At 38.4% G+C, this 25,625-nt stretch overlaps 1 protein-coding gene across 10 annotated transcripts in view; it reads right to left on the bottom strand.

The window, feature by feature from the left end:
* IKZF1 (IKAROS family zinc finger 1) overlaps positions 1–23,611 on the bottom strand; it is a 77,363-nt gene extending 53,752 nt beyond the window's left edge. For all 10 annotated transcript variants that reach the window (XM_053467774.1, XM_053467773.1, XM_053467771.1 and 7 more), the window contains exons 1-3: positions 23,411–23,611; positions 9,340–9,393; positions 4,412–4,531 (exon numbers count right to left, since the gene is read on the bottom strand). In XM_053467774.1, the coding sequence (XP_053323749.1) occupies positions 4,412–4,531; positions 9,340–9,393; positions 23,411–23,552 (316 nt within the window). In that variant the 5' untranslated portion in view covers positions 23,553–23,611. The remainder of the gene's footprint in view (positions 1–4,411; positions 4,532–9,339; positions 9,394–23,410) is intronic.
* Positions 23,612–25,625: the final 2,014 nt, after the last annotated feature.

The raw sequence follows: 25,625 nt of genomic DNA on the forward strand, positions 1-25,625 counted from the left end.
AGTGGTTATTCCCTTAGAAAAATGAATACAAAATACTTCTTTGCACAGCATTTCATACTTGAAAAGTTTTGTTTTACAGAGTAGTACAAGAGGGGCATTTTTTTTCTACAAATGTCAAAATAGAACATCAGCAAAAAAACAGAGCTCATGAGATGAAGCATGAAGACAACATAATTTAGATCCACTGATTCCTCAGACATTGTCATCCCTTGGAGGAAATCAGGAACTGCTGAAAGCAGTGAATGAAACATAAACAAACAAGACAAAATGTGTATGTTAAACCTTGTTGACTGCATAATGTGATAAAAAATAGATGTATGGTAAATCCAACGAACAAAGGTAAATTTCATGGTTGGAAAGGTAATGTAACTATTAAATATCTTACACCACTGGTAGCAAAAGCCTAAAAAAATAAATCCCTATGTTTACCTAATCTTGTCCTACATTTCTGTAGGTTTATAATTTCCGCAGTGGTATTTGAATCACAGAGTAGAACTAATCAGTGAGATCCTTGCAGGTGGCATGTCTGTTTACTTCAGTTGGTACCATGTGACAGATCTTACCACAGTAATGATGTTTCCAATTAAGAAAACAGGCTTTTTGCTTGTAATAATTTTATTCAGGAAACACTGTTCCAGTGGTTAAAATGAGAGTATTTTTTTAATCTAGATTTAAAATGAACCTGTTTTTTTAATAAGTCATCTATATTTAAATACATCAAAATAGCCTGCATTCCCACAGTTCACCTGTATCTGAAAGGTCAAGAAAAAATATAATCACTAGTAATATGAATAACTGATGTAATCCCTGGTCATCGCAGTATAAATTTGAATAAACACAATTACGTTTATTCACTAAAGGAAGAGTTGACAGCAGAAGTTGCAGGATAGTTGTGGTTTCTCCTTGACCAACCCCAGTGAGCTTCTGGTATAATGTTAAATCAGTGAGATTTCTTCAAAGCATACCTACACATTGGATTATTCATTATGCAGGGCCAGCTCAGCATTTCTTGGTTGAGAAAACCTGCCATCATTGGCCCTTTATAAAGAATAACTTAGTAAAGGAGCTAAAACACAACTCCCCTACAAACGTTCCTGACATCTCTTTATTTAGTAAACAAACCTCAATTATATTGTCAATGGAAAGCTTTTAACCTCATAGGCAGACAGCTCAAAAACAAGAAATTGTAAACCATTTCACAGTTAACATCTTTTTTACATATTCATTCTTGGCAGTTCTTAAATCTTTTTCTTGTGTGTTTTCCTCTTGCTGATGAACTACTTTATGTAGAAAATAAAGGAAATTTTGTTTAACGCTCTTTTAAGCACAAAGTGAATATTTGTTTACAGGGTCATGCAACATTGCGTTACTTACGTGCCCCACCAGAGTACACGTTTCCGCAAGGAAAGTCGTTCCATTCCCTCTCACTCACTCCCAGCAGCTACAGCTGAGGACTTTTTTATTGCTAGCTATTATTTTTATTTAATCTATTTTTATGTTGATTCTAGGGCTGCAACAACTAATCGATAAAATCGATAATAATCGATAATGAAATTCGTTGGCAACGAATTTCATTATCGATTAGTTGAATCGATTATTATCGATTATAAAATGAGGGTTTTTTCAGTGCAAACGCTCTGAAAAATCCCCCTCATTATATAATCCGTTTAGTCTGACTCACCGTCTCACAGCAGCAGCTCCTACTTACTCCCCCTCCCTGTAATCACTGTGACAACTGGCCCAGCCCCTTCCTTCTCCAGGCCAGAACCACGTGGCTGTGACACTCATCTAACTGTAAGTATATGTATATATATATATATATATATATATATATATATATATGTGTATGTGTATATATGTATGTAATATATATATATATATATATATTTGGGCTACTGAAAGTTAGGGGAGGTGGGGGTTAATTTAGGGGCAGTTATGGTTAGTGGGGTGTTTAGGGTTAATTTAGGGGCAGTTATGGTTAATTGGGTGTTTAGCGTTAATTTAGGGGCAGTTATGTTAATAGGTTGTTTAGGGTTAATTTAGGAGCAGCTGTGGTTAATGGGGTGTTTGGGGTTAATTTGAGGCAGTTGTGGTTAATGGTGTGTTTAGGGTTAATTTAGGGGATGCTGTGGTTGATGGGGTCTTTAGGGTTAATTTAGGGGATGCGGTGGTTAAGGGGGTGTTAAGGGTTAATTTAGGGGCAGTTATGGTTAATGGGGAGTTTAGGGTTAATTTAGGGGAATCTAAATCCTGGGGGCAGTGAAGTGACATATCTGGGGGTATAAGGCATATACAGTATATAAGGCATATGTGGGGAGGGCAGTGTGGCATGTCTGGGGAGGACGGAGTGGTGTATCAGGGTGTATAAGGCATATCTGGGGGTAGAGAAGTGGCATGTCTGGGAGGCAGGGTGGCATGTCTGGGGAGGATGGAGTGGGGTATCAGGGGATATAAGGCGTATCAGGCACAGTGGCAGATGTGGGAGGCATTGTGGAGTGGCAGATGTGGGAGGCAGCATGGCGTGGCATATGTGGGGAGGGCAGGGTGGCATGTCTGGGGAGGATGGAGTGGTGTTTCAGGGGGTATAAGGCGTATCAGGCACAGTGGCATGGGGGTAGAGTGGAGTGGCAGATGTGGGAGGCAGCGTGGCGTGGCAGATGTGGGAGGCAGCGTGGAGTGGCATATGTGGGAGGCAGCGTGGTGTGGCATATGTGGGAGGCAGCGTGGAGTGGCATATGTGGGAGGCAGCGTGGTGTGGCATATGTGGGAGGCAGCGTGGAGTGGCATATGTGGGAGGCAGCGTGGAGTGGTATATGTGGGAGGCAGCGTGGAACGGTATATGTGGGAGGCAGCGTGGAACGGTATATGTGGGAGGCAGCGTGGAACGGTATATGTGGGAGGCAGCGTGGCGTGGTATATGTGGGAGGCAGCGTGGAACGGTATATGTGGGAGGCAGCGTGGCGTGGTATATGTGGGAGGCAGCGTGGAGTGGCATGTGTGGGAGGCAGCGTGGAGTGGTATATGTGGGAGGCAGCGTGGAGTGGTATATGTGGGAGGCAGCGTGGAGTGGTATATGTGGGAGGCAGCGTGGAGTGGCAGATGTGGGAGGCAGCGTGGAGTGGCAGATGTGGGAGGCAGCGTGGTGTGGTATATGTGGGAGGCAGCGTGGAGTGCTGTGGTAGGCAGCGTGGCATATGTGGGGGGGCAGCATGGCATGTCTGGGAGGCAGCGTAGCAAGCCTGGGCTCAAATGTGCATATATTGGGGGGCTGGTTGGGAAATAAAGACAAGAAATGCATTTTATCAAAGTTTTTTTTTATTCTGCTGTTTGTATTTAACATCATTTGTTTAGTAAATTATTTTAAATAAATGAAAAATTTACATTCATTTTTTTTATCCGATTAATCGATTAATCGAAAAAATAATCGGCCAACTAATCGATTATTAAAATAATCGTTAGTTGCAGCCCTAGTTGATTCATTTAGTTTTTAAAACGTTACTCTGTCAGCAAAGACACTTTGTGCACACAGAGTTTACCAATATCAGCAGCTATAGGGAAGCAAAACAAAATAAGTGTATAATTAATAATCGAATGACGAGGATCCAGCTGTGGCGTATGGTCATAACTGGCTCTTGTATGGTGGAAGGGAGCACTGGTACGTTAAGGGATCCTCTCCTCAATTCTTAAAATAACAATTGTGCAAACAATACTTATACTAATATACTAATATTATACTAATAGTAAAAGTAAAGTTTGCTCAGTCGTTTGGGGTGTAAGTGTCACTTAAATCCATCATAATGAACCAATTGGTTTTCAAACAACTTGTCATGGAATCCCTACTTTTATATGCCATACTCTTCATGTGAATAATTAATATTTACTAAATTTTATTTAAATTATATTTTTTTTTAAATTGGGTCCTTTTCATTTTCAAATGGACACTACGAGTCCAGCTTAGACAATCCTTAAATAAGCATACTTGATGCACAATATTTCCAGATGACTAGAAATAGAAATAAAACATATACATTTTCATACCCTAATTTTCTTATTTCCGTATTCCTGCATTAACAAGATTTGTTGTAAGAACATAGGTTACATATTTTACATGATGCCCTAGAGAACTGTGTAGGCTAGCCAGGACACAAGCCATGGATGAGACATACTAACCCCCTAGATGCCTCAGTCCCCAACAGTACCTTTCTTGATGCACAAAAATAGATGACAAAAAGTTTTGTTAGCCAGCTTCCACTTGCACATACTCATGATGAGCTGGGCAGAGCTAAGTGGTGGGCTGAGGTGAACATCAGTTTGCCCAAGATCCTGTACACACTGTTTAAATATTTTACTTTCAAAACCTTCCTTACAGCAAATTATACTTGGACATATATAAGTTTAAGAAACCCCTTACCAACAGATTTTTCATTCTTAGAATTATGTTGAGATATAGCATTAGTTGATAGATCTTCAGGGACAGGCATTGGTTCATCTGCATCATCCAAACCCTCACTTGTTGCAGGACTTTGGTTTCCTGCAATTAAAGAAGTAATTACATCCAGATTAAAAAAAAATATTTTAGTGGCCTGACTTATAGTCAACAAGTTTTCAACTATTCTGTTGATGCAAGTTGTCACCTGTAAAATTTATGGTGTAATCTACATCCTCTCTTTACTTTCTTTTAACCTATTTGTTGATCTCGAAGTTGAGTTACTATGGGACAAAATTATGTGATATGTTCTGATATATCTCAGATTATACCACTTCTACCATTAGTTTCCTTCTATAGGTTATGAAGAGATTGGTTATTATAAATCTCTCAAAAGAAAACAGTCCCAATTAAGACCAGCAGTGAGATCCTAAACGTAAAATCTTTGGTTTGCTCCACCAAATGTTTAGTGGACAATGGCCGGGTGCTCTGGCTTGTGTAACCATAACAATGCTCCAATACATTCAACAATATGAAAGGCACTCCGGTTTTACTTATATTACAATTTATTGTGGAAAAAGCAACCTATTCAGAATCACCATGAAAAAGCTAGCAAACAAAAAACTATGCAAGCTGTGTTTCGTCCATTACTGGGTGCTTACTCATAATATGCAGTAAGCTTGCATCAAATCAATCAAATAAAGTCCAAGGTTCAGGTTTTTAAAACAAGGACATACATATCTAAACATTATGCACTGATTCCTGCTTTTTAGAAAGTGAAATAGTGTTACGAGAAAAAAACAATTAAGACTTTAGAATTTATGTCATGAGAAGTTATACAAACTATAGAGAGCTATAGTGGGGTATTATGGAGTGAGTGTGTGTAAATGCCTGTGGTAGCGTGTAAAGGGTGGGAAGAAAGGAGCCTGGGGGATTCAGAGCTGTATATGCCCCCCAGGCCAGAAGGTGACAACCACTGTCTAAAGGAATTTTTTTGTTAGTTTTTTTTACCAAGTTGAACATTAAAACATGATGTTGAGGAAGCCACTGTGTTTAAAAGTAAATGCTATACCTCCCCCCTTATCACAGAAGTGTTGGACATACTGTTAAACATGAGATTTGTGCACAGAGCAATTAAGATGACTGCCAGTTGGCAGCCTACACAATCCTACAGAAATATTTTCTTACATCTCTTCTTGCCACTGCACACATGTGCCACTGCACACTCAATGCCCGGCATCTTCAATGCTGGTTTGCGCAAGAGTTCCAGAGGGTCTAATGGCCTTGTGTGAACATATATATATATATTCTTCTATATTTGGTAGATTTAGTAAGCACTGGGGCTTTTAACAAAAGTATTTGATCTTTCCTACTTTTAGCTTTGCATATATTAGGAAATAATGCAAAAGGTGAATGCTACCCTGCCAGAAAGTTAAAACTGGTCGAAAAGCAACCAACCATGAATGCATGTCAAAGTACTTAGCAAGTACCAGGACTGGACTGAGGAGCAGGAGGCAAATTAATAATGTAAGCACAGCTGACCGCTGGAAATGACAGGCCTCAAGTTACATTTTTATGCTCATGCAGAGTGTGGCCAGGTATATCCAACTGGTGGCCACACACTGCAAAACTCAATCTGCTGCCTGGTAAATACTTTTGTATGCATTCTTTATTTGCAAGCAATGACGCTAGAATGAAAACAGAATATAAAAAAAACAGAATAATGTAAATAACGTCATTACCTATGTTTGTAAAGGTATAAGAACATAACCTTAAATATAAATGTAAAGCAACTGGACATCAATAAATACTGTACATCAGAATATAACACAGGTAGGTAATTAAAAATTATGCATACGCTCATTAAGTTTATGGGCTAAACATCTATTTTTTTTATAGGACAGCTCAGTGGATATGATAATATTTGAAGACCATAAACTGCCATTTAACACAGATAGCATCTCTGCCCCTTGGTTCCCTGGAAGTGCCGGATACCGTTCTTTTATATCTCACTTTGCTCACATAATTTCACAACTGCAACAGTTTTTAAAATCAGATATTAGTTTATGAAAAGACAGAGATGTGTGAAATGAGTGAGGTTAATGTGGGCTGTAACTGTTTTACTCTGCTTGTCAAACTGAATCTTCCAAATATTACTTGCATAGCGCCTTTCCTTTAAATGTATTCTAGACTAGTTTATGAAGGTTGTTACACATTTACTGAAATAAAGAGAAGGCAAAATAAGTGAAGATGTCTAAAATGCTGAAAGCAGGGCATCTGTTGTATATTTAAACAATGCTAAAGTATTTTAAATCCTCTTCCACTCCTCCATGACGACATCACGGAGCTGGTGGACGTAAGAGACCTTGCTCTTGAGGATGCCCAACAGATGCTCAATAGGGTTTAGGTCTGGAGACATGCTTGGCTAGTCCATCACCTTTACCCTCAGCTTCTTTAGCAAGGCAGTGGTTGTCTTGGAGGTGTGTTTGGGGTCGTTATCATGTTGGAATACTGCCCTGCGGCCCAGTCTCCGAAGGCAGTATGTCACAATATATGTTGGCATTCATGGTTCCCTCAATGAACTGTAGCTCCCCAGTGCCGGCAGCACTCATGCAGGCCCAGACCATGACATTCCCACCACCATGCTTCACTGTAGGCAAGACACATTTGTCTTTGTACTCCTCACCTGGCTGCCGCCACACACGCTTGACACCATCTGAACCAAATACGTTTATCTTGGTCTCATCAGACCACAGGACATGGTTCCAGTAATCCATGTCCTTAGTCTGCTTGTCTTCAGCAAACTGCGGGCTTTCTTGTGCATCATCTTTAGAAAATGATTCCTTCTGGGACGACAGCCATGCAGACCAATTTGATGCAGTGTGCGGTGTATGGTCTGAGGCTGACCCATTCAACCTATGCAGCAATGCTGGCAGCACTCATATGTCTATTTCCTAAAGACAACTTCTTTGGTCGACCATGAGATAGTGTGAGAGTGATAACACCAAAATCAACACACCTGCTCCCCATTCACACCTGAGACCTTGTAACACTAACAAGACACTTGACACCGGGGAGGGGAAATGGCTAATTGGGCCCAATTTGGTCATTTCCACCTATGAGTGTACTCACTTTTGTTGCCAAGGTTTAGACATTAATGGCTGTGTGTTGAGTTATTTGGATGGGAAAACCAAATTTGCACTTTTATACAGGCTGTACACTCACTACTTTACATTATAGCAGAGTGTAATTTCTTCAACGTTGTCACATGAAAAGATATAATAAAATGTTACTGTATAAGGTTATGGTGTCACAGGCTAGATATAAAATCCTGCCACCCCCCAAAAATGAATGGTTTAAAAATGGCATTTTTCATTGATGTACTATGGAATCATTATGGAAAAGTTAGTGAGTTTAGTAATGCTATAAATTTTGTGTTAAGCTCATTTAGTATATGAGCAATTTGGGTCTCGTCTAAACCACTTCCTGCTTCCGGTACAATACACTTGAGCAGCCATTCAGGAAAAGGAGGTCAGGTACATTCAAAGAAATAAAACATACACATTGCAAGAAACAGGAAATGTAAGTACAGATGTAAAACATCTAAAACATTTTACAAATGCCCACACTACTCCAATGTTTTGTGCACTAATTTGTTTTTTTCAGGGTACATATGACAGGGCTTGACAAATTTGTTTTAAATCTAGGAGCCAGCTAAAAATAATGGAATCAAATAAAATGTTCTTGCTAATTGTTGTACATTTAACCCTTGGTCGCCCATGACCCTTTTCCTTCCTTGCTCCACTTTTGATAAGTACTGACCACAGCAGACCGGGAACACTCAACAAGAGCTGCGGTTTAGGAGATGCTCTGACCCAGTCCTCTAGCCATCACAATTTGTCTCTTCTCAAAGTCGCTCAGATCCTTACGTTTGCCAATTTTTCCTACTTCTAACATATTAACTTTCAGGACAAAATGTTCACTTGCTGCCTCATATATCCCACTAACTGACAGATACCATGATAATAAGATATCAGTGTTCTTCAATTCACCTGTCAGGGGTCATAATGTTATGGCTAATCGGTATATTTTAACTTCAAAGTTCATATCATTACAGACAACAGAAATGTAATTATAACTTGCTAATTTCAGCATAATGTCTGTATCACATTGCTCATTAATAAATAATTTACTGCTGTAATTGTATTGCTTGTGTTTCTCCACATTTTGGCTAACTCCCTGTAAAACAGTTTTATTCCCCCCTTTTTGACATAATTGCTCCATTAAACAAACCCCTGTATCTCTTTTTCCCTACTATGAATCCAGTCACTAAGGAAGTGGCATGGAAACACCAAAATTATAAAAATTGACATGTCATATGCTATCATAGTAAAATATACACTTTGCTGGTGATAAATTGGTATTTCTCCGGGAAGAAAAACACCTTTTTTATTTATTAGGTTGCTGAAATATTTATCAAAAATCTGTATGGATCAATGATGTAACACATTATATAATATTAATATCTTATAAGTAATACAAGAATTTCTGTCGCTCTTTCCGCTACAAGGTGGAAGAGTCTGATGACACCTCCTATAACAACTTCTTAAAGATTACATTGTAGTCCACAATAGGATGAAAAACAGCAGTAAGGGGTCATCATGTACAAACGTGAAGCAGATGCTATTTTTATTTTTGAAGATAAAATCAGGATACTAGCCCCAATACTCCTGATTTGACCTTAAAAAGATCTATGCAAACCCAATCATTCCATGATTCTACACCATATAATAAAACCACAATGATGGGAATTGCGATACACAGCAACTCACATTTCACATGGTGCCTGTTCCTGAACATAAGCATTAAACGCATAAGGTTTAAATTGTCTTTTGCTAATTTAATGATCTTACCTGATAGTTGGGTCATGTCCTGTGCCTCGTCACTTTCCATTTCTTTCTTGTTATCTACAAATGAAATATAAACACTGTTAGGACTAGTTTACAAAATACTTAAAACTTAGTAAGGACTAATATCTTAAATTGTTTAGCTTTATTTAAAAAACGGAAAAATTAAATCTGTTTCACTCATTTTCAATTCCTCTGTACCTGCCTGTGTATCAGACAGAAACAGACCTTGATCCTTTCATATAAAAAAGAGCAGAATTACAAAGATATACAAAAAATATCATTATAAGCACAGAAGGACCAAATTTGTTATTTATTGTTAATTTTCTGCTGTATAATAACCCAAAATGCAAACTGACTGCAACAAAATTAAGCAGAAAATTAAATGGCCCTGGGTCATTGTAGGCAAAGAATTTATTCTCTCAGCTGATCCATAGTTATGTTCCTTTTAATTTACTGAGCATGCATCGATGAACCTTGAGTCAGTTTGGTGACACGAGTACAATCAGCAATCAAAAACGAAAGCAATTTGCTGAAGAATGTCTCATTTTCTCAGGCAGGGCTGCATATCTGAGTAATAACCATTGCTGCCTCCATTAATAATAAATACACCTCAAAGAGTTGCAGACAGGCAAAATATAAGCTATAGCCTTGTCTACTATGACGAGTACCAGAGTTAGAATGTACTCCCTCTACTTACAGAAAAGTGAAGGTCCCAAAAATAGCAAAACAAAACTCAGGAAGGAGAGAATGCAGATCTTCTTGTAAGTTAAGGTTTTAGCTGTGTAGGAACAAATTATATATTGTAGATTCAGTAAAGACCTGCAAGAATTCTCAGGTGTTGGGAAGCACAAGCATTTTGATTAGTATTTTTCTAGTAGATAATTTCAGAGAATTTCACTCCTAAATTTAAAGCTTTGTACTTGCAAATGTATGAGAATAATGTTTTCAAGATAAGCTGCCATATACCTATTACTATTTGAAAAACATTAGGATGCAGAAATCTATAATTCCTCCTCCAAACTTTATAGTGCTGGAGTAGACTGATGCATGGAAAAGTAGCCACACAGAAGGTTATTTACTCATGGGTAAGGGGAATCTGAACATCATTGATCAGTTGTATAGCTACCTCAACATAATTGGATCAGTAAATACACTGTATGGATAAAAGTATTAGGACACACCTCTTAATTATTGAATTCAGGTGTTTCAATCAGAACCTTTGCAAAGGTGTATATAATCAAGCACCTAGCCATGTAGTTTGCATTTAGAAACATCTGTGAACACTGAAGAGCTCAGTGAATTCAAGCATGGTACCGCAACCTATGAAATAAATCAGTCCCTGGTCAACTCTAAGTGGTGGTATTGGAAAGTGGAAGTGTTTAGGAACAGCATCCACTCAGCCACAAAGTGGAAGACCATGTAAAGTCACAGAGCAGGGTCGCCGAGTGCTGAGGCGCATGGTATGTAAAAGTCGCCAATTCTCTGCTGGTTCCAAAGCTGAAGAGTTCCAAACTTCCACTGGCATTAATATGAACACAAAAACTGTGCCGCAAGCCTCACGCCACCAAGTACAATGCCAAGGGTCAGATTGAGTGGTCTAAAGTATGATGTTCAGTGGAGTAACAAATCACAGTTCTTTGTTTGGCAGTCTGATAACGTGTCTGGGTATGGCGGTTGCCAGGAGAACGTTACCTGCCTGAATGCATTGTGCCAACTGTGAAGTTTGGTGGATAAGGGATAATGGTATGGGGCTGTTTATCTGGGGTTTCCCTTATAACAGTGAAGGGAAATCTTAATGCTTCAGCATACCAAAACATTTTGGACAATGCTATGCTTCCAACTTTGTGGGTACAGGAAGGTCCTTTTCTATTCCAGCATCACTGTGCCCCAGTGCTCAAAGCAAGGTCTATGAAGACATTGTTGGATGAGTGTGGTGTGAAAGAACTTGACTGGCCCACACAGAGCCTCAACCCCATTGAACACCTTTGAGATGAACTGGAACAACGATTACAAACCTCATCAGCGCCTGATCTAACAAATGCTCTCCTGGATGAATGGGGAACAATTCTCACAGAAAATCTTGTGGAGAGCTTTTACAGAACAGTGGAAGCTGTTATAGCTGAAAGGGGGGGGGCAAGTACATATTAATGTCTATGTATTTAGAATGCAATTATAAAGGTCAGCAATGCTGTAATGATCAGCTGTCACAATACTTTTGTCTGTATAGTAGGAGAAGGGCTGTAATCACATGGTGGGTCTTTTTATTCAGATCCCTGTGGATTTTCTATGTAGACATTCTAATGACTCCTTACTGTGTAAGGCTCTCTTGTATAACCACAGCAGATCATATATATCACACAAGAACATATAGAGTATAACAGACAGTATAATGATTTCTTACTCTAAAAGTAAGTCTATATTTTGTCTGTACTTTTAACGACTGTCCTCTGAGTTTAGCAGCATTTATGCTCTATAAACTGTGACTATAACTGGAAATACAGTGAATCCTGGGTAACGACATGTTTAAATAGACTAGGAGCGTCCAAATGATTTCCACCAGCACAATGACAGCAGCAAATAATGGGTAGCCCCCAAGTAGTTTCAGCAGAAGCGCATTCATCTCTACTCTGGCCACAAGGTGCACTAGATAGCTGACCATGCTGGCCTGAAAATTGTTTTATGTCAACCAGGGAGACCTTGGCAGAAGTCCACAAAACTACAGCTTTGTTTTTGGATAATAGGCCTAGTCAAGAATGAGGTATCCATCTTTGCATTGCATGAACTTATCCTTTGTAAAAACCTTTACTCACCCTCAGCGTGGGGAAAAGAGGATGAAGTTCAGAAGGGCCATAGATGCGTAATATGCGCAGTTTGTGCATTTTCACTATACTACACATATAGACTAGACCAGTTGTCTAGCCATCACAATTTGGCCCTTGTCAAAGTAGTTCACTTTCTCTCCAAAACTGCAGCTCTTGTGGGGTGTTTCCATCAGCAGTGGTCAGTACTTATGAAAAAGGAAGGAAAAATGGTGAACTGGTCAAAGGATCATGGGCAGCCAAGGCTCACGGATGCAAGGGGGGGGGCGAAGGCTGTGCAAGTGGTCAAAACTAACAGACGAGCTATTGTAGCTCAAATTATTGGAAAACATTAATGCTGGTTCTGATAGAAATGTGTCAGAACACACAGTGCATCACAGTTTGTTGCTCATTGGGATGCATTCATGCAAATGTTACTTTGACACGTACCACGTACCAAAGCGGTATTGCAGACCATTTACACCCTTTTATCTTCACCCCAGGGTCAAAGCTCTTATATTAATACTAATACCGATTATAAGATGACCCTCCAAAATTTGAATATTAATTTAGAGAAAAAAAGAAAAAGCCTGAATATAAGACTATCCTATAGGAAAAATGTTTTACTAGTAAATATTAATTTACATGTAAACTATTTGTCATAGTTTAAAAAAAATATGGTTGAGAGAAATGTTTTTTTGCTTTTATTTCCTTTTATTTGCCAACCTGCCTCCCAGTTATGCACACCTGCCCCACAGCTTGCTACTCTGCCCCTCAGATTTGCCACTCTGCCCCCCAGGTATGTCTTATACCCCCTATTTGCCACTATGCCCCCCAGATATGCCTTATACCCCCCTATATGCCACTCTGCCCCTCAGATATGCCTTTTACCCCCCCATTTGCCACTCTGACCCCAGATTTGCCTTTTAACTCCCTATATGCCACTCTGCCCACCCAGAAATGCCTTTCAACCCCCTATATGCCACTCTGCCCCCCCCCCCCCGACTTCCCAATGCTTCCCCAGACTTGTCCCTCATACTTCAGACTCCTTGGTGTCTAGTGGGGGCAGCCGGTGGGCGTCTGCGCGATGCGCGTAGACAACCTCCGCTGCTGCCGGGACTTCCGCCGGGGCTTCTATGATGGAGCACCGGAAGGTCATGTCACACCGGCGCTCCATCATAAAATAGGATTGTGAATACCGCCTCCTGAGTGATAGATCTAATGAAAAGAAACAGTTGATCTTACCGGATCTAATGAATATCTACCAAAATCAATTAAAAAAATTCAGTTGAGGGGGGCCATGCCCTGCATTCAAAATAAGATTGTGAATACCTCCTCCTGCAAAACAAAAAAAAAACGGATCTAATGAATATCTACCAAAATCAATAAAAAAAAGTTCAAAATTTCGGTTGGGGGGGGCCAGCCCTTCATTAAATATGCATTATCTCATTAATTAGACTAGAGCTAACAAAAATGTTGTCTGATCAAACCTGAACTAACGCGGAGCTATCATAATCAATAACCGTTTGTTGAAATTTTTGTTGAGGGGGGCTGTCTACGGGTTAGAAAAGATTGTTAATATTGCATTTTTTAGAGTAGATCTTACAAAAAAACAGTTGAGCTAACCTGATCTAACAAAGATTCAACAAATGGAATGAGCATTTGTTAAAATTCTTAATATTGGGGGGCTAACACAGGGGGAGGTGTACATGCCTCCTTCATTTGTCCCCCATTGCAAATGAGTATCTGGCTGTCGGTGGTGCTCTCTGAAACTTAGTATTTTTTGCTTGGGAGACCAGAGCAAGAAGGCCAACCGCTATGGCACCACAAAAGCATTTTCTATGTTCACCCAAACTGATGTGAATTTTGTGGTATGAGGAAATTAACACTGCCCAATCCTCCTACTAAGTGTTGGTAGATATGATATGTAGAGTGAATGGTTTTCTTTGCATTGGTGAGGGCATTTATTTTAAAATGTGGTGTTTCAAAGGTAACCTACTGTATCCCAAACATTAATCCAGAGCTAACAAGCAGCAATGATTATGACAGCAGTGGAGCCAACTGAGGCTACTACCAATCTAGTAAATTTACCACAGGATGGGGATTCTGGCCCCTCTACCACCCTAATCATAAATTTAAAGGGGACAGAGCTATACTTTGTATTATAGTACCTTTAAGGTACAGTGTGACGGAACAATAGCTGTATGTTTTACCATTAACCATTTGAGTGTACATTTTTTCCACATTGAATGTGGCAATCTCATTAACAGCTTAAACTTCCTAGAGAAATCAATATTTTATTCAGGACAAGTAAAGCTTGTCCATTTCGGGGTCTTATGACTCCAGGGATGTCTATTAGTACAGGGAAGCCAAGGGGGTTGTGGAAATTTTGGGAGATACCGTATTTCCCCATGTATAAGACGTCCCTTTTTTGAAAAATCTGGGGTCTAATACAATGGTTGCAGATTGCAGTTACTACTTCCCAGTCCCTCCCTGCAGTCACACTGATAATCGACCCCGCCCCTTTCTGATTAACAGTCCCTCCCTGCAGTTACACTGAAGATTGGCCCCGCCCCTTTCCTTATAGCATCCACATGACTAAGCAACTCATCTAACAGTAATTAAAAAATTAATATTTGGGCTGCCGAAAGTTAGGGGAGGTGGGGGTTAATTTAGGGGAAGTTATGGTTAATGGGGTGTTTAGGGTTAATTTAGGGGCAGTTATGGTTGATGGGGTCTTAAGGGTTAATTTAGGGGCAGTTATGGTTGATGGGGGATTCAGGGTTATCTTAGGGGCAGTTATGGTTGATGGGGTCTTTAGGGTTAATTTAGGGGCAGTTAATGGATGGGAGTGATGAGGATGATGAGTATGAATTTTATGATAAATATAACTTGAGTTCAATAACTATGTAATACATTTTTTTTCAAATTTCGGGGCCCAAATGCGTCTTATACATGGGGAAATACGGTAAATGCATGGCTGCAGAAAGGAGGGGTTTGGGTTTTTAGAGAACTGGGCAGACTTTGCAGTCATTTTCAGACTCTACAGCGGCGATAGACTGCACCTCAACAATAGGGGAGCTGAGATAATGGGGATAAAATGGTTAGAGGAGATTTTAAAGTAAAGTGTGGGGGGATAAAGATAGGATTAAGGTGGCAGCTAGCTTTGGAAAGTTGGGGAAGTAATGCTGGAATCAACATAGTTACAGAAAAAGCAAAACCACAACATGTTGTGACACATGGGTTAAAAAATTGTAGCTTGGTATTGATGCATACAAATGCCCATAGTTTAGGGAATAAGATCCCAGCGCTGGTATCAAGCGATAATGTGGATCTAGTGGCAGTTACTAAGATCTGGTACAATGAGCAAAATAATTGGGATGTTACATAGTAGAAAATGAGGTGGGGTTGCTCTTTATTTTAAAAAAATGCTTAAAGGTTAATTTTACAGGTATATCTAATGCATTGAAAATTATTTTGTACCCTTCTCCTGACTGATATCTTTCAACATTGAGATCCTTCTGATACTTTGGAAGCTCTCTGCGGACCATGGCTTTTGTTCAGAGATGCAACTAAGCAAATGTCAGGTAAAGCCTACTAGAACAGCTGAACTTTATTTGTGATTAAACAGAGTCACTTTAAATGATGGCGGGTATGTATTGACTACTAATTAAATTAACATGAGTTTGAATGTGCTTGGTTAATTCTGAACACAGCCCCAGCCCCAGCCATAAGAGGGTGTGCGCACTTATGCAACCAGGTTATTGTGATCTCTACCCCCTCCTCAAAGATTTCAGTTTGTTTTGCAATTGAATTGTTCATGTTATAGGTCACATTAACCCCTTCAATCTCAGTGGTTTTTGGTACCTCAAAGCCCGGAGCAATTTTGCCATTTTTGGGGTATGTCGGTTTAGCGATTATTCTCCTTTCCTGTGAATGGTGTACCCATGTAAACTATATATTGTTTTTTCAAGGAGAGATAGAGCTTTCGTTTGATACCATAGTTGGATGATTAGCTGAAAATTTAGAATGAGAAATTTAGTAAAACTAGCAAAGATTAAAAAAAAAAACTATTTTTTCTTACATTTTCCCTCTGAATCATCACAAAATTAGGTAAAGTGATGGAAAATCCCCTCCAAGTTTATCAATTCAGGTGTCCTGATTTCAGAAATACCTAATTTATATAGATTTTCCAGACTTTCCCAGCACCAGGGAGCATACTATAAGGTGTACAATTTTGTATACTTTTTATGCCTATGGCTTAACGGGTTTGGGGGTTGTGAACGGGGGCAGGAGGGTTATACTGGCAGGAGGGGGAGTGAGAGACATGGTTTCTCACTCCCCTCCCCGCGATCCCCCTGCACCGATCACACTGTGATCGCAGCGGGGATATCCTGCCCTCCGATGACCTTCCGGGTTACGTCACGCGATGGTCGAAGTTTACAGTGTAACAGCTTACCGGCTTTCATGCCGGAAGCTGTTACAGGAGATCGGACAGCAGAAAGCCGGCAATGCCGGCTTCTGCTGTCAGTGGGGAGTCCAGGCTGTCAAACGACAGCCTGGTCTCCCGTGCAGCGGCAGGGATGTGTCCCTGACGCTGCACGAAGGGCTGGACGTACCGGGACGTCCATAGGGGTTTCTTAATAGGCGTTTTTTGGACGTCCCGGTATGTCTATAGGGGAATGAAGGGGTTAAAGGTGGAAAAAGTTCTGACATGATTTATCTTTGTCTCAATCTGTAACATCACAAGAACCTGACATTTTAACAGGGGTGTGTAGGCTTTTTATATCAACTGTATAGACAGGGAAAAGAAAAATGTTGGTGCTGCTACCAAAACCGTATGAAAGTTATGTTTATATATTTGTTGCCAGCTTTATTAGACTGAGAAGCGCAGTTTTTGTTTTTTTGTAGCACCTAGAGACAGTTTGGGTTAATTTAGAACTTAGTAACAAAGGGGTTGTTCGCATTGGTGTGATATATAGACACCTGGACTACTTGATAAAATCACTAAGATGTCAATGAAAGGTAAAGTTATCGTTACGGGGACTTTAATCTCTCTGATGTAGATCAGTGTGCTTTATTATATGTAAGAGATTCTCAGCTAAAGGCAGCAGAACACTGTGTTATACTTTTTAATAAGACTAAAAGAAAATGGAAACCACTGTGGTACTTAGCAGATGTAGCAAATATAATGAAAAATAAGGAAGCTTTTAGGAGTTATAAGCAGACTCAGAAGGAGGAAGATAAGAGAGCAGATATAATGCGCCAAAAGCACAAACTGAAGAGAAAACTGCCGGGTTAACAAAAAATATATAAATGAGAGAAGAAAAGCCTTCTGGTGCTCAGTCATAGAAGTCCCCGTGGAAGTGTCGGGTAGCAGCTGAGGTTGTCTGCGCGCATCGCACAGACGTAAACGGGTTGCCCCCAGTAGACACCAGGGAGTCTGGAGCATGGGGGACAAGTCTAGGGATGCATCGGTAACTCGGGTGGGACATATAGGGAGCTATAAGGCATATTGGGGGGGCAGAATGGTTACTAGTGGGGTATAAGGCATATCAGGGAGGCAGAGTGGCAAATAGGGTGTATAAGGCATATCTGGGGGGCAGAGTGGCATATAGGGGCAAAGTGGCATATGAGGGAGGCACAGTGGCATATAGGGGGTATAAGGCATATCAGGGGTGGCAAGCCATAGGGCAGATGTGCATAACTGGGGGTCAGGTTGACAAATAAAAGGAAATAAAAATATTTAAAAAAAAAAAAAAAAAAATTTCGATTATAGTTTTTATTAAATATGAAAAAAATAGTTTACATGTGAATTAATATTTACTAATAAAACTTTTTTCTTATAGGGCAGCCTTATATTCAGGCTTTTTCTTTTTTTCTAAATTAATATTCAAATTTTGAAGGGTCATCTGGATCAACACAGTAGGGACACAATATTATATAGGTTGAACTTGATGGACTTTGGTCTTTTTTCAACCTTATGAACTATGTTACTATCTTATAATTAGGGTCATCTTATGATCATGTTGAAGTCAAAACACAGTTTCCAACACTCAAGATTTAAAATCATTAGGAAATGAATATGTCCCACTGTGGTGGGTATATTAAGGGTGACTGCTGTAAATGCTGTTGAACACATTTATGTGTTAGACACATAGGCTTACCACCTGGAAACTTAGAGATGTTAATACATTTCAACTATTATCTTGTAGGTTTATCACATAAAGTAAAAATGTTATGTTATAAAAAATTGAAAATCCAAATGTTATTCAATGAAAATGTATTTTTCTCCTGAAGAGTAAGAATCATTGAACATCACTAACATTTTCACACTGCACTGAAATTTCGAGCCACAAAGGAGGAGGGCAGCTGCAGCAACAGGAGTATTTTTATTTGCATTCTTCCTATAGCAGGGTCTCGACAAACCCCAGGCGCCAGGTCACCATGACAACTGGAAGCCACTTCCTGGCACCCAGGGTTTTTCAGGGCTGCCATCACCTGCCACGCAGCTGCCTATCTTCGCCATTAAGCTTTTCTGAGTGTGCACAGTGTAGTATATATATATATATATATATATATATATATACACATATATATATATATATATATATATATCACTTGAGTCACTGTTTATATGTACAGTCTCAGAGTGTGTATGTGTGTGCATGTGTTTAAGAGTGTGGTGCTAGCATGTATGGTGTTGTTTATGTTACAATATGGCATTGACAGGAGTGTGTACGTCAGTATATAGTATGTTAACATGTGTGTGTACATGAGCGTAGAATGTTGGTGTGTTACTGTAGTGTGTTAATATTTGTGAGCATAAGTGCCAGGTTCAGTAATACATGGGTGAGAAAAAAAGAGCTAACTCTAACTTTTTTGGCTGGCTCCTAGATCCAAGCCAAGTTTGTTGACCCCTGCTCTAGAAATTTGCTCTGAAGTCCAAGGAAAATGGACTCCAACATACATTAAAATAAAAATACAATACAACTGGGGACAAGACTGTTTCTTCAAATAAAAAGCAGTTCCCCATGCACAATGCACCGCACTTGCAAATAATGCAAATACCAAGTTCATAAAATATGCAGACCTTACTTCCGGAAACAAAACAAGAGCATTTATTTAATGTGATCAAATTAAAATATATATTACTCATACATTAACTCACACATCAACCTCTTGCTCCTTACTCCAATCTAAACATCTACCACTTTCTTGCCTCACAGTCTTTCACCTTCTTTACATTTGGGAAGACAGTTACTTAGAAAATGAATGTCCTATGTGTTTCATAGACAAACCAGCCTGTTCTTTCTTCTGCTTTATTTGTAAATGCAATATACTATGAAGTGGAGGAGAATGAGTGATACAGCATGAATGTTGTTTATTTTTTACTGTGCCTTTGTGAGAAGTGGACAAGTATCCTAAAGATAGAAAAAAAAATATGCAAGATTTTACAATGCACAATTACTCTTTTACATTTGAAAGCTTGTATGTCCAGGTAGCTTTAACAGAAAGTCTGCTCACTAAAGACCGCTCAGGACAATGAAAATTGTTCTTATTTATGATAGTAAAATAGCTATAGAACTGCAGTGTAGAAAGAGAGGGTACACTCTTTATGCACACACATATGACTGCTGATAATTTGTGTGGCAAATCGGATGTTTAAAAAAAAGTGGGCAGAGTACATCAGATGGTTTTTGAATCATTAAAGACATATCAATAAAGCAAAATGTTTTTTTGCCATTACCATTTTCTGTAGTGCAGGGAATTATTTGCTGCAGCACAGAAATGTTGTGTATCCCAAAATAATTATCAGCAAACACACAAATCATAAAATAAATGAGATTTTAGATTAAATGCTCAAACCTCAACAATTAAAATTTTATTATGATGCTATCTCCACGTACCTACAAAAATGTCCTATTAACAACAGTGCATTCAATTACAATATTTGAACAAGTATAGTTTTTAGGTTTATTTACATTATTCCAGTAGAAAGACATTCAGGAAAAGAGAAAGAGGCATCCACCGTATCTATTTCCAATCTATGGGAACTATGTATGATAAATAGTGTTTCCAGTGCAATGTGTAGCAAACAGCAGAGCAACCAATGGAATTGTTTAAAGCCAAACATTTAGTCAGATAAATGAAAGATATTCTCAGATTTCCCTAAATTCACTTTGACATGCACATTTATCTTTAGTAAAAGCCAACACCTGTCATTGGATCAACACAAAAAAGATGTAAAGTTGCTCAAGCTTTGGGGACTTTCGATGTTTCTTCTTCAGATCAATGATCTATCTAAAATAAAAATGTCATGGAAACCTTTGTAACATTTTCCAGTGTTTGTCCAATAAAAAGGTGTTAACTCATGTTAAAGACTCCATTTTCTTTTTGGTCCATTTTCTTACATGCATGTCACAAATCCCCTGAATATTGTGTTTTTAGTCTGCAAGGTAACATGCAAATCTTCTATTGTATTTAGGCATATGGAAAATCAAGTTTTAAAATGTCTAAGACTGAAAAATAGGATAACAAATTCAGGTCTATTACGTTTAGAAAGGTGCATATAGCGGAACTGATATTTCAGGTAAAGCACCATTTACTGAAATGCAATAGATGCCAACAGAAAAACATTGAGGGTACCTTACACATACCCTACATTTGTAGCTGCTTGTGGGTAGATGGATATTAAATCTTTATTGCTTTATGCATTTAAATAATATTGTTGGGAAACAGCATTGTGTGCAACCTTAGATGGCTATTAGAATTAGTTTTGGTAGTTAAAATATGAGCTAAAACCCTGAAGCTAATGCAGCAATAGGACTAGGTTCCAGTAAGGAGTCTATAATGTTATAGAAAGCAGTGGTGGAAGAGCGTGGACCAAAAAGTTTAATTTAAACTTCTGTGCATCTTTTTAAATCGCATTCATTATTGCAAATTTTTAAAACCCTGGCTCCGATTAACCTGGAGATGGCGTTTATTATGAACCAATGACAAAAAAAACAAACACATGTGGCACTTAATATGGCTTATTTCTGAAATACGAAAATTCTCATACTTTGTCAACAATGTAATTCCACAGTTACTTTTAAATCATCAATATAGTTTGTTCCTGGCTTTGTTTGGAATTTTGAGTTTATAGCAGTAATTTTATTTTTGATTTAGCTGTGTGCCATGTGTATTAAAATGTTGACATAACACCCAAATGTGGAGTGTTGTTTACTAGTCTAATTAAACACTTTCCACTTTCTTATCTTTTCAGCTTTCTTTCACAATTTCCTTAAACCACCCTGCTTATTTTGTTTCCTATACTTCCATTTGCTCTCAGACTGTTCTGCAGTGCATTTACATATCTTCTGAAGAGATAAACAACGCACATGGGAAGTCAACACATTCAGCAAAATGTTGTTACAAACAATATACAATTCGTTGCATAAATGCACAAGTTAAACAAACACTGCAATATGGACGTATTTATGTATGTAATGTCCTACATACATAAATGAAGTAAAACGTGTGTTGAATATTATTTAAAAAAAGCTTTAACTTAAAAACAAATTAAAAGTGCATTGTAAATACAAACTATAAACAATAAGAAATAAACATTAATATATATATATATATATATATATATATATATTGGATTAGTGTTACATTATATTATTTAACCAAAGCAATAACATTATAAGGGATATACTATATATGTTGTAATCCATATATATAAATTAGGTAAAAATTTGGTAAATGTATTGGTAAAATCACAATAGCATATTACCATATTTTCATTTCTGCAATACAATAAGTAAATTAATCATTTAAATGTTACAGTTTAACATTAGTTTAAAAACATGACCGTTCCTTAATCAACTTTCTTAAATGGTGAAATGTCAGTTTTATATTTTAGCCCTGTTTTACAAGGCAAAGACTTTACTAGTCATAGTCCTAGTAGTAATATTAATTTATTTCCAAAACACAGATCGGAAAATAGATGGTGAAATTTGATCTAGTGATCAAGCGTAGATTAGCACCGACCAATTATGCAGAATACGTTAATTACTGTATTATTTTAATGCAATACTGTTCTCTTTTAATTCCTAAAACACCCTACAACCTAAAACATAGAAAGCATCATGACCCCTTCATCACATGACTGCAGAAATGCAAGCAGGTTCTCCAATGTAGCTTAAATTCTAGGTGAGCTAGAGACAGAATACAATCAATGTTTGTAGTCATAAGCAATGTTAGGAATTAAAAAAAAACGGCAATGGTGATACACCAAATAATTTGTTGTTTCATTTGTATTCCACATTTCTTGTTGTGACACAGTATTGTGCATTAATTTTATTTTTTATATATTATGAAAAGTTATATTTTAATTCGATATGCTTGGTTGCAACAATTTTTGAGTTTGTATTTTAAGTTTTATATTTACATGCAAAGGCAGATTGCATGTTGCAAGGACATGTATTATGGATAAGCCATATAATGCCTATGAACAGATTACAGCGTGAATGAAATATTTGCTAGGAAAATTAAAATTAAAGTGACTCAGGTCTTTTTTACCGACTTTATGGACAATTTTAATAAAATAATTATTTTGGGAAACCCCTTGTTTATTTTTGAGGAAGACAAGGGGGGGTTACAGTTAATTGTAACTGTTAATATGTCAACAAGAGTTATATAGACACCAGGTTATTCTCCATTATGTAGAGTTTCTAAGTTTTTGTGAGAATAGTTTACTTTTGTATATTTCCTAAAATCAAGTACTTGTATTAATTATTATACTGTATCAATATATTTTACATATCATAAGAATACGAAAGCATTGAAACGTGTAATAAAGCTTTAACAAATAGAACAAAAACAACTTATGAATATCTACATTTGAAAAAAGTTATCAAGGTTTGCTTATGTTAATAATTGTAATGGACAACAACCCATTCAGAATATGAAACATTAACTGGAATTGCGGCAATGAACATATCAAAACATGTGTTTTATATATATATATATATATATAAATGCAAAATTATATATCAAAGCTTTTGTACGTTAAGTGCTACGCGTACAAGTAAAGTGTGGATAGAAATCGTATGCTTCATTTTTGGGATGCGTAATGTCTACATGAGCACTTTCTCCAAAATATAGCGCATGTACAAAATATGTACATTAAATTTTAAGAAGAGCGACGAAGAGCCTACTCTGTTAAAGTCCATGCAAGTTCCTACGCAGACGTCCTAGCCTTCAACAGAAACGTATGCATGTATTACCTGCTCTTCCTTGGGCAAGCTGTAGACAGCTGTTCCAGTCCAGTGCAGTTTCTCCATGTGGTGGTTTGAGAAGCGCAGCGGGATGAAGCTGTGGTACGAGTCCCACCCCTCTCCACTCCACTTCCTCATTCCAGTGCAACATCACAGAATAACGTTAGACCTTGGCAAGCTTTGCAGTAGTCTGGCTGCTCGTGCTATTTCCACTTAATAAGGGTCCCGTTAGCTTGCGATTCGGGATAGGAGAAGTTGAGATGTGCTTGCAAGATGATAACACACCCTCTTTGTCTAGACGTCTTTGGACAACAACGCCTAGAAGCGGACAGCTTTGTAACTGACAATAGAACCGTTTTTGCTTTAGACAATATTGTTTCATTTTGAGCCTTTAAGAAAAAAAACGTGCAAGCTACACGAACAGCATGGTTCTTCTACTATCAAATTTCTATGATTCTGATAGGTTTATAATTAATTTCCATTAATTGACAACGAAGTTATGGGGGACTTGTAGTGTAGTGAAAATGAGTTGTTGACAGTTGACTTATTGACTGTCAATAAGTGGCGTTGGAAAGTATTGCATACATTGGTGCATAGCGTAAAAACCTATAATGAGCAGCAGCAATAACAATACCAAAAATAGGACCAGTGAGGGTAAATAGAGCAGAAATGGATGTTTCCCACCGAGACTATAGGTTTGTTTTGTTATAGTTATAAGGTGAGCAGCTTATACAGAGGTTATTTACACAGGGAAACCTATTTATATATATTTTGCAATTTAGCTTTTCATAAATTACTAGTTTAAGTCAAAACATGAAAACTAAAACATTTTTCACCCATTATTTTCCCCCAAAATAGGACGACTTCCTTTACCATCCTGCATGTAAGCATTATACATCTGTATGATGAGCTGCAAGCATGCAGGCACGTTTATTTATTTTTGGCAACCATGAAAACTAACAGCTAATGTAAGATACCAGATTAACAAAGATAGGCATGGATTGTTGTTTTTTCTTCTGTTGATCAGTTAATGCCTTGATCATCTGTGTTCTTCATTTTGCGACAGTTCCTCTGCAAATGTAGGGCTTCGTGAATAACAGAAGTATTGCATGAGAGATCAAACAACACAATACAGAATTGGTATATGGGGGAAATCTCTGACAATCACATGGGCAGCAAATCACCATCCCCAGTACACACAGAAAGAGGGCCTGGGATGCCTTTAGCACACATAGGCACGAGTGATCTGCACAGGAGGAGCAAGCTGCATTTAGCAGGGGCTAGCTTGGCATGTGGTTCTTCAGGCTCCGCCTTTTCAGAGGTCAGTGTCTGAGTGCTATACAATGTGGATGCTGCAAACGCATCATCTGCATCCACTTAATAAAATATATAAAATAAAAATCTAGATTTAGAATAAACCTGAAGGTAAGTTTAAAAAAAATTATGTGCATGTATTTAATAAAAAGTAAATATACCATTTATATTAAGTAAACACCTATAAAAATAATATAATTCAATAATTGATTTCACTCCATGTAACCATATTCCTAACCTTCGCTCATTATGGCTCATTTTGTGATTGATATACAGTGATTGGTTATACAGTGAAGGAAAACATTGATCCTCTGCTGACTTTGCCCACTGACAAAGACTTGATCAGTCTGTCATTTTAATGGCAGGTTTATTTGAACAGTGAGAGATAGAATAACAACCAGTGGCGTCACTACAGGGGGGCAAGGGGGGGCAATTGCCCCCCCTAGGTTAATCCTTGCCCCCCCTGTTGCCCCCCTGCCGAATTTGGATCCCGCGGGCCGCACCTCGAGCCCTGCTACTTACCTGTGGGAGGGTCTTCTGTACTGCATAGAGGGAGCGGAACCTAGCAGAGTTCACGTGACATCACATGACTCTGCTCCAGTCCCGCTTCCTCTGTGCTTTACCAGAGAACGCAGGGGGAGGCCGCGCCCTCTGCTGAAGTCTGTGAGCGGCGTCGAGGAGCTGCAGTGCAGGTAAGGGGTGGGGAGGGAGTTTGAATGAGAATGTGTGATTGAGGGAATGAATCTGTGAATTAATGAGTATATGAATGAATGAATGTGTGTGTGATAGCATGGATGTGTAAGTGCTGGAACCTAGGCATGATGGGACTGTGATTGCTGTTAGCATGATTGCTAACAGCAATCACAGTCCCATCATGCCTAGGTTCCAGCACTTACACATCCATGCTATC

Source organism: Spea bombifrons, chromosome 5 (assembly GCF_027358695.1).
Source record: "Spea bombifrons isolate aSpeBom1 chromosome 5, aSpeBom1.2.pri, whole genome shotgun sequence".
Classification (NCBI taxonomy): domain Eukaryota; kingdom Metazoa; phylum Chordata; class Amphibia; order Anura; family Pelobatidae; genus Spea; species Spea bombifrons.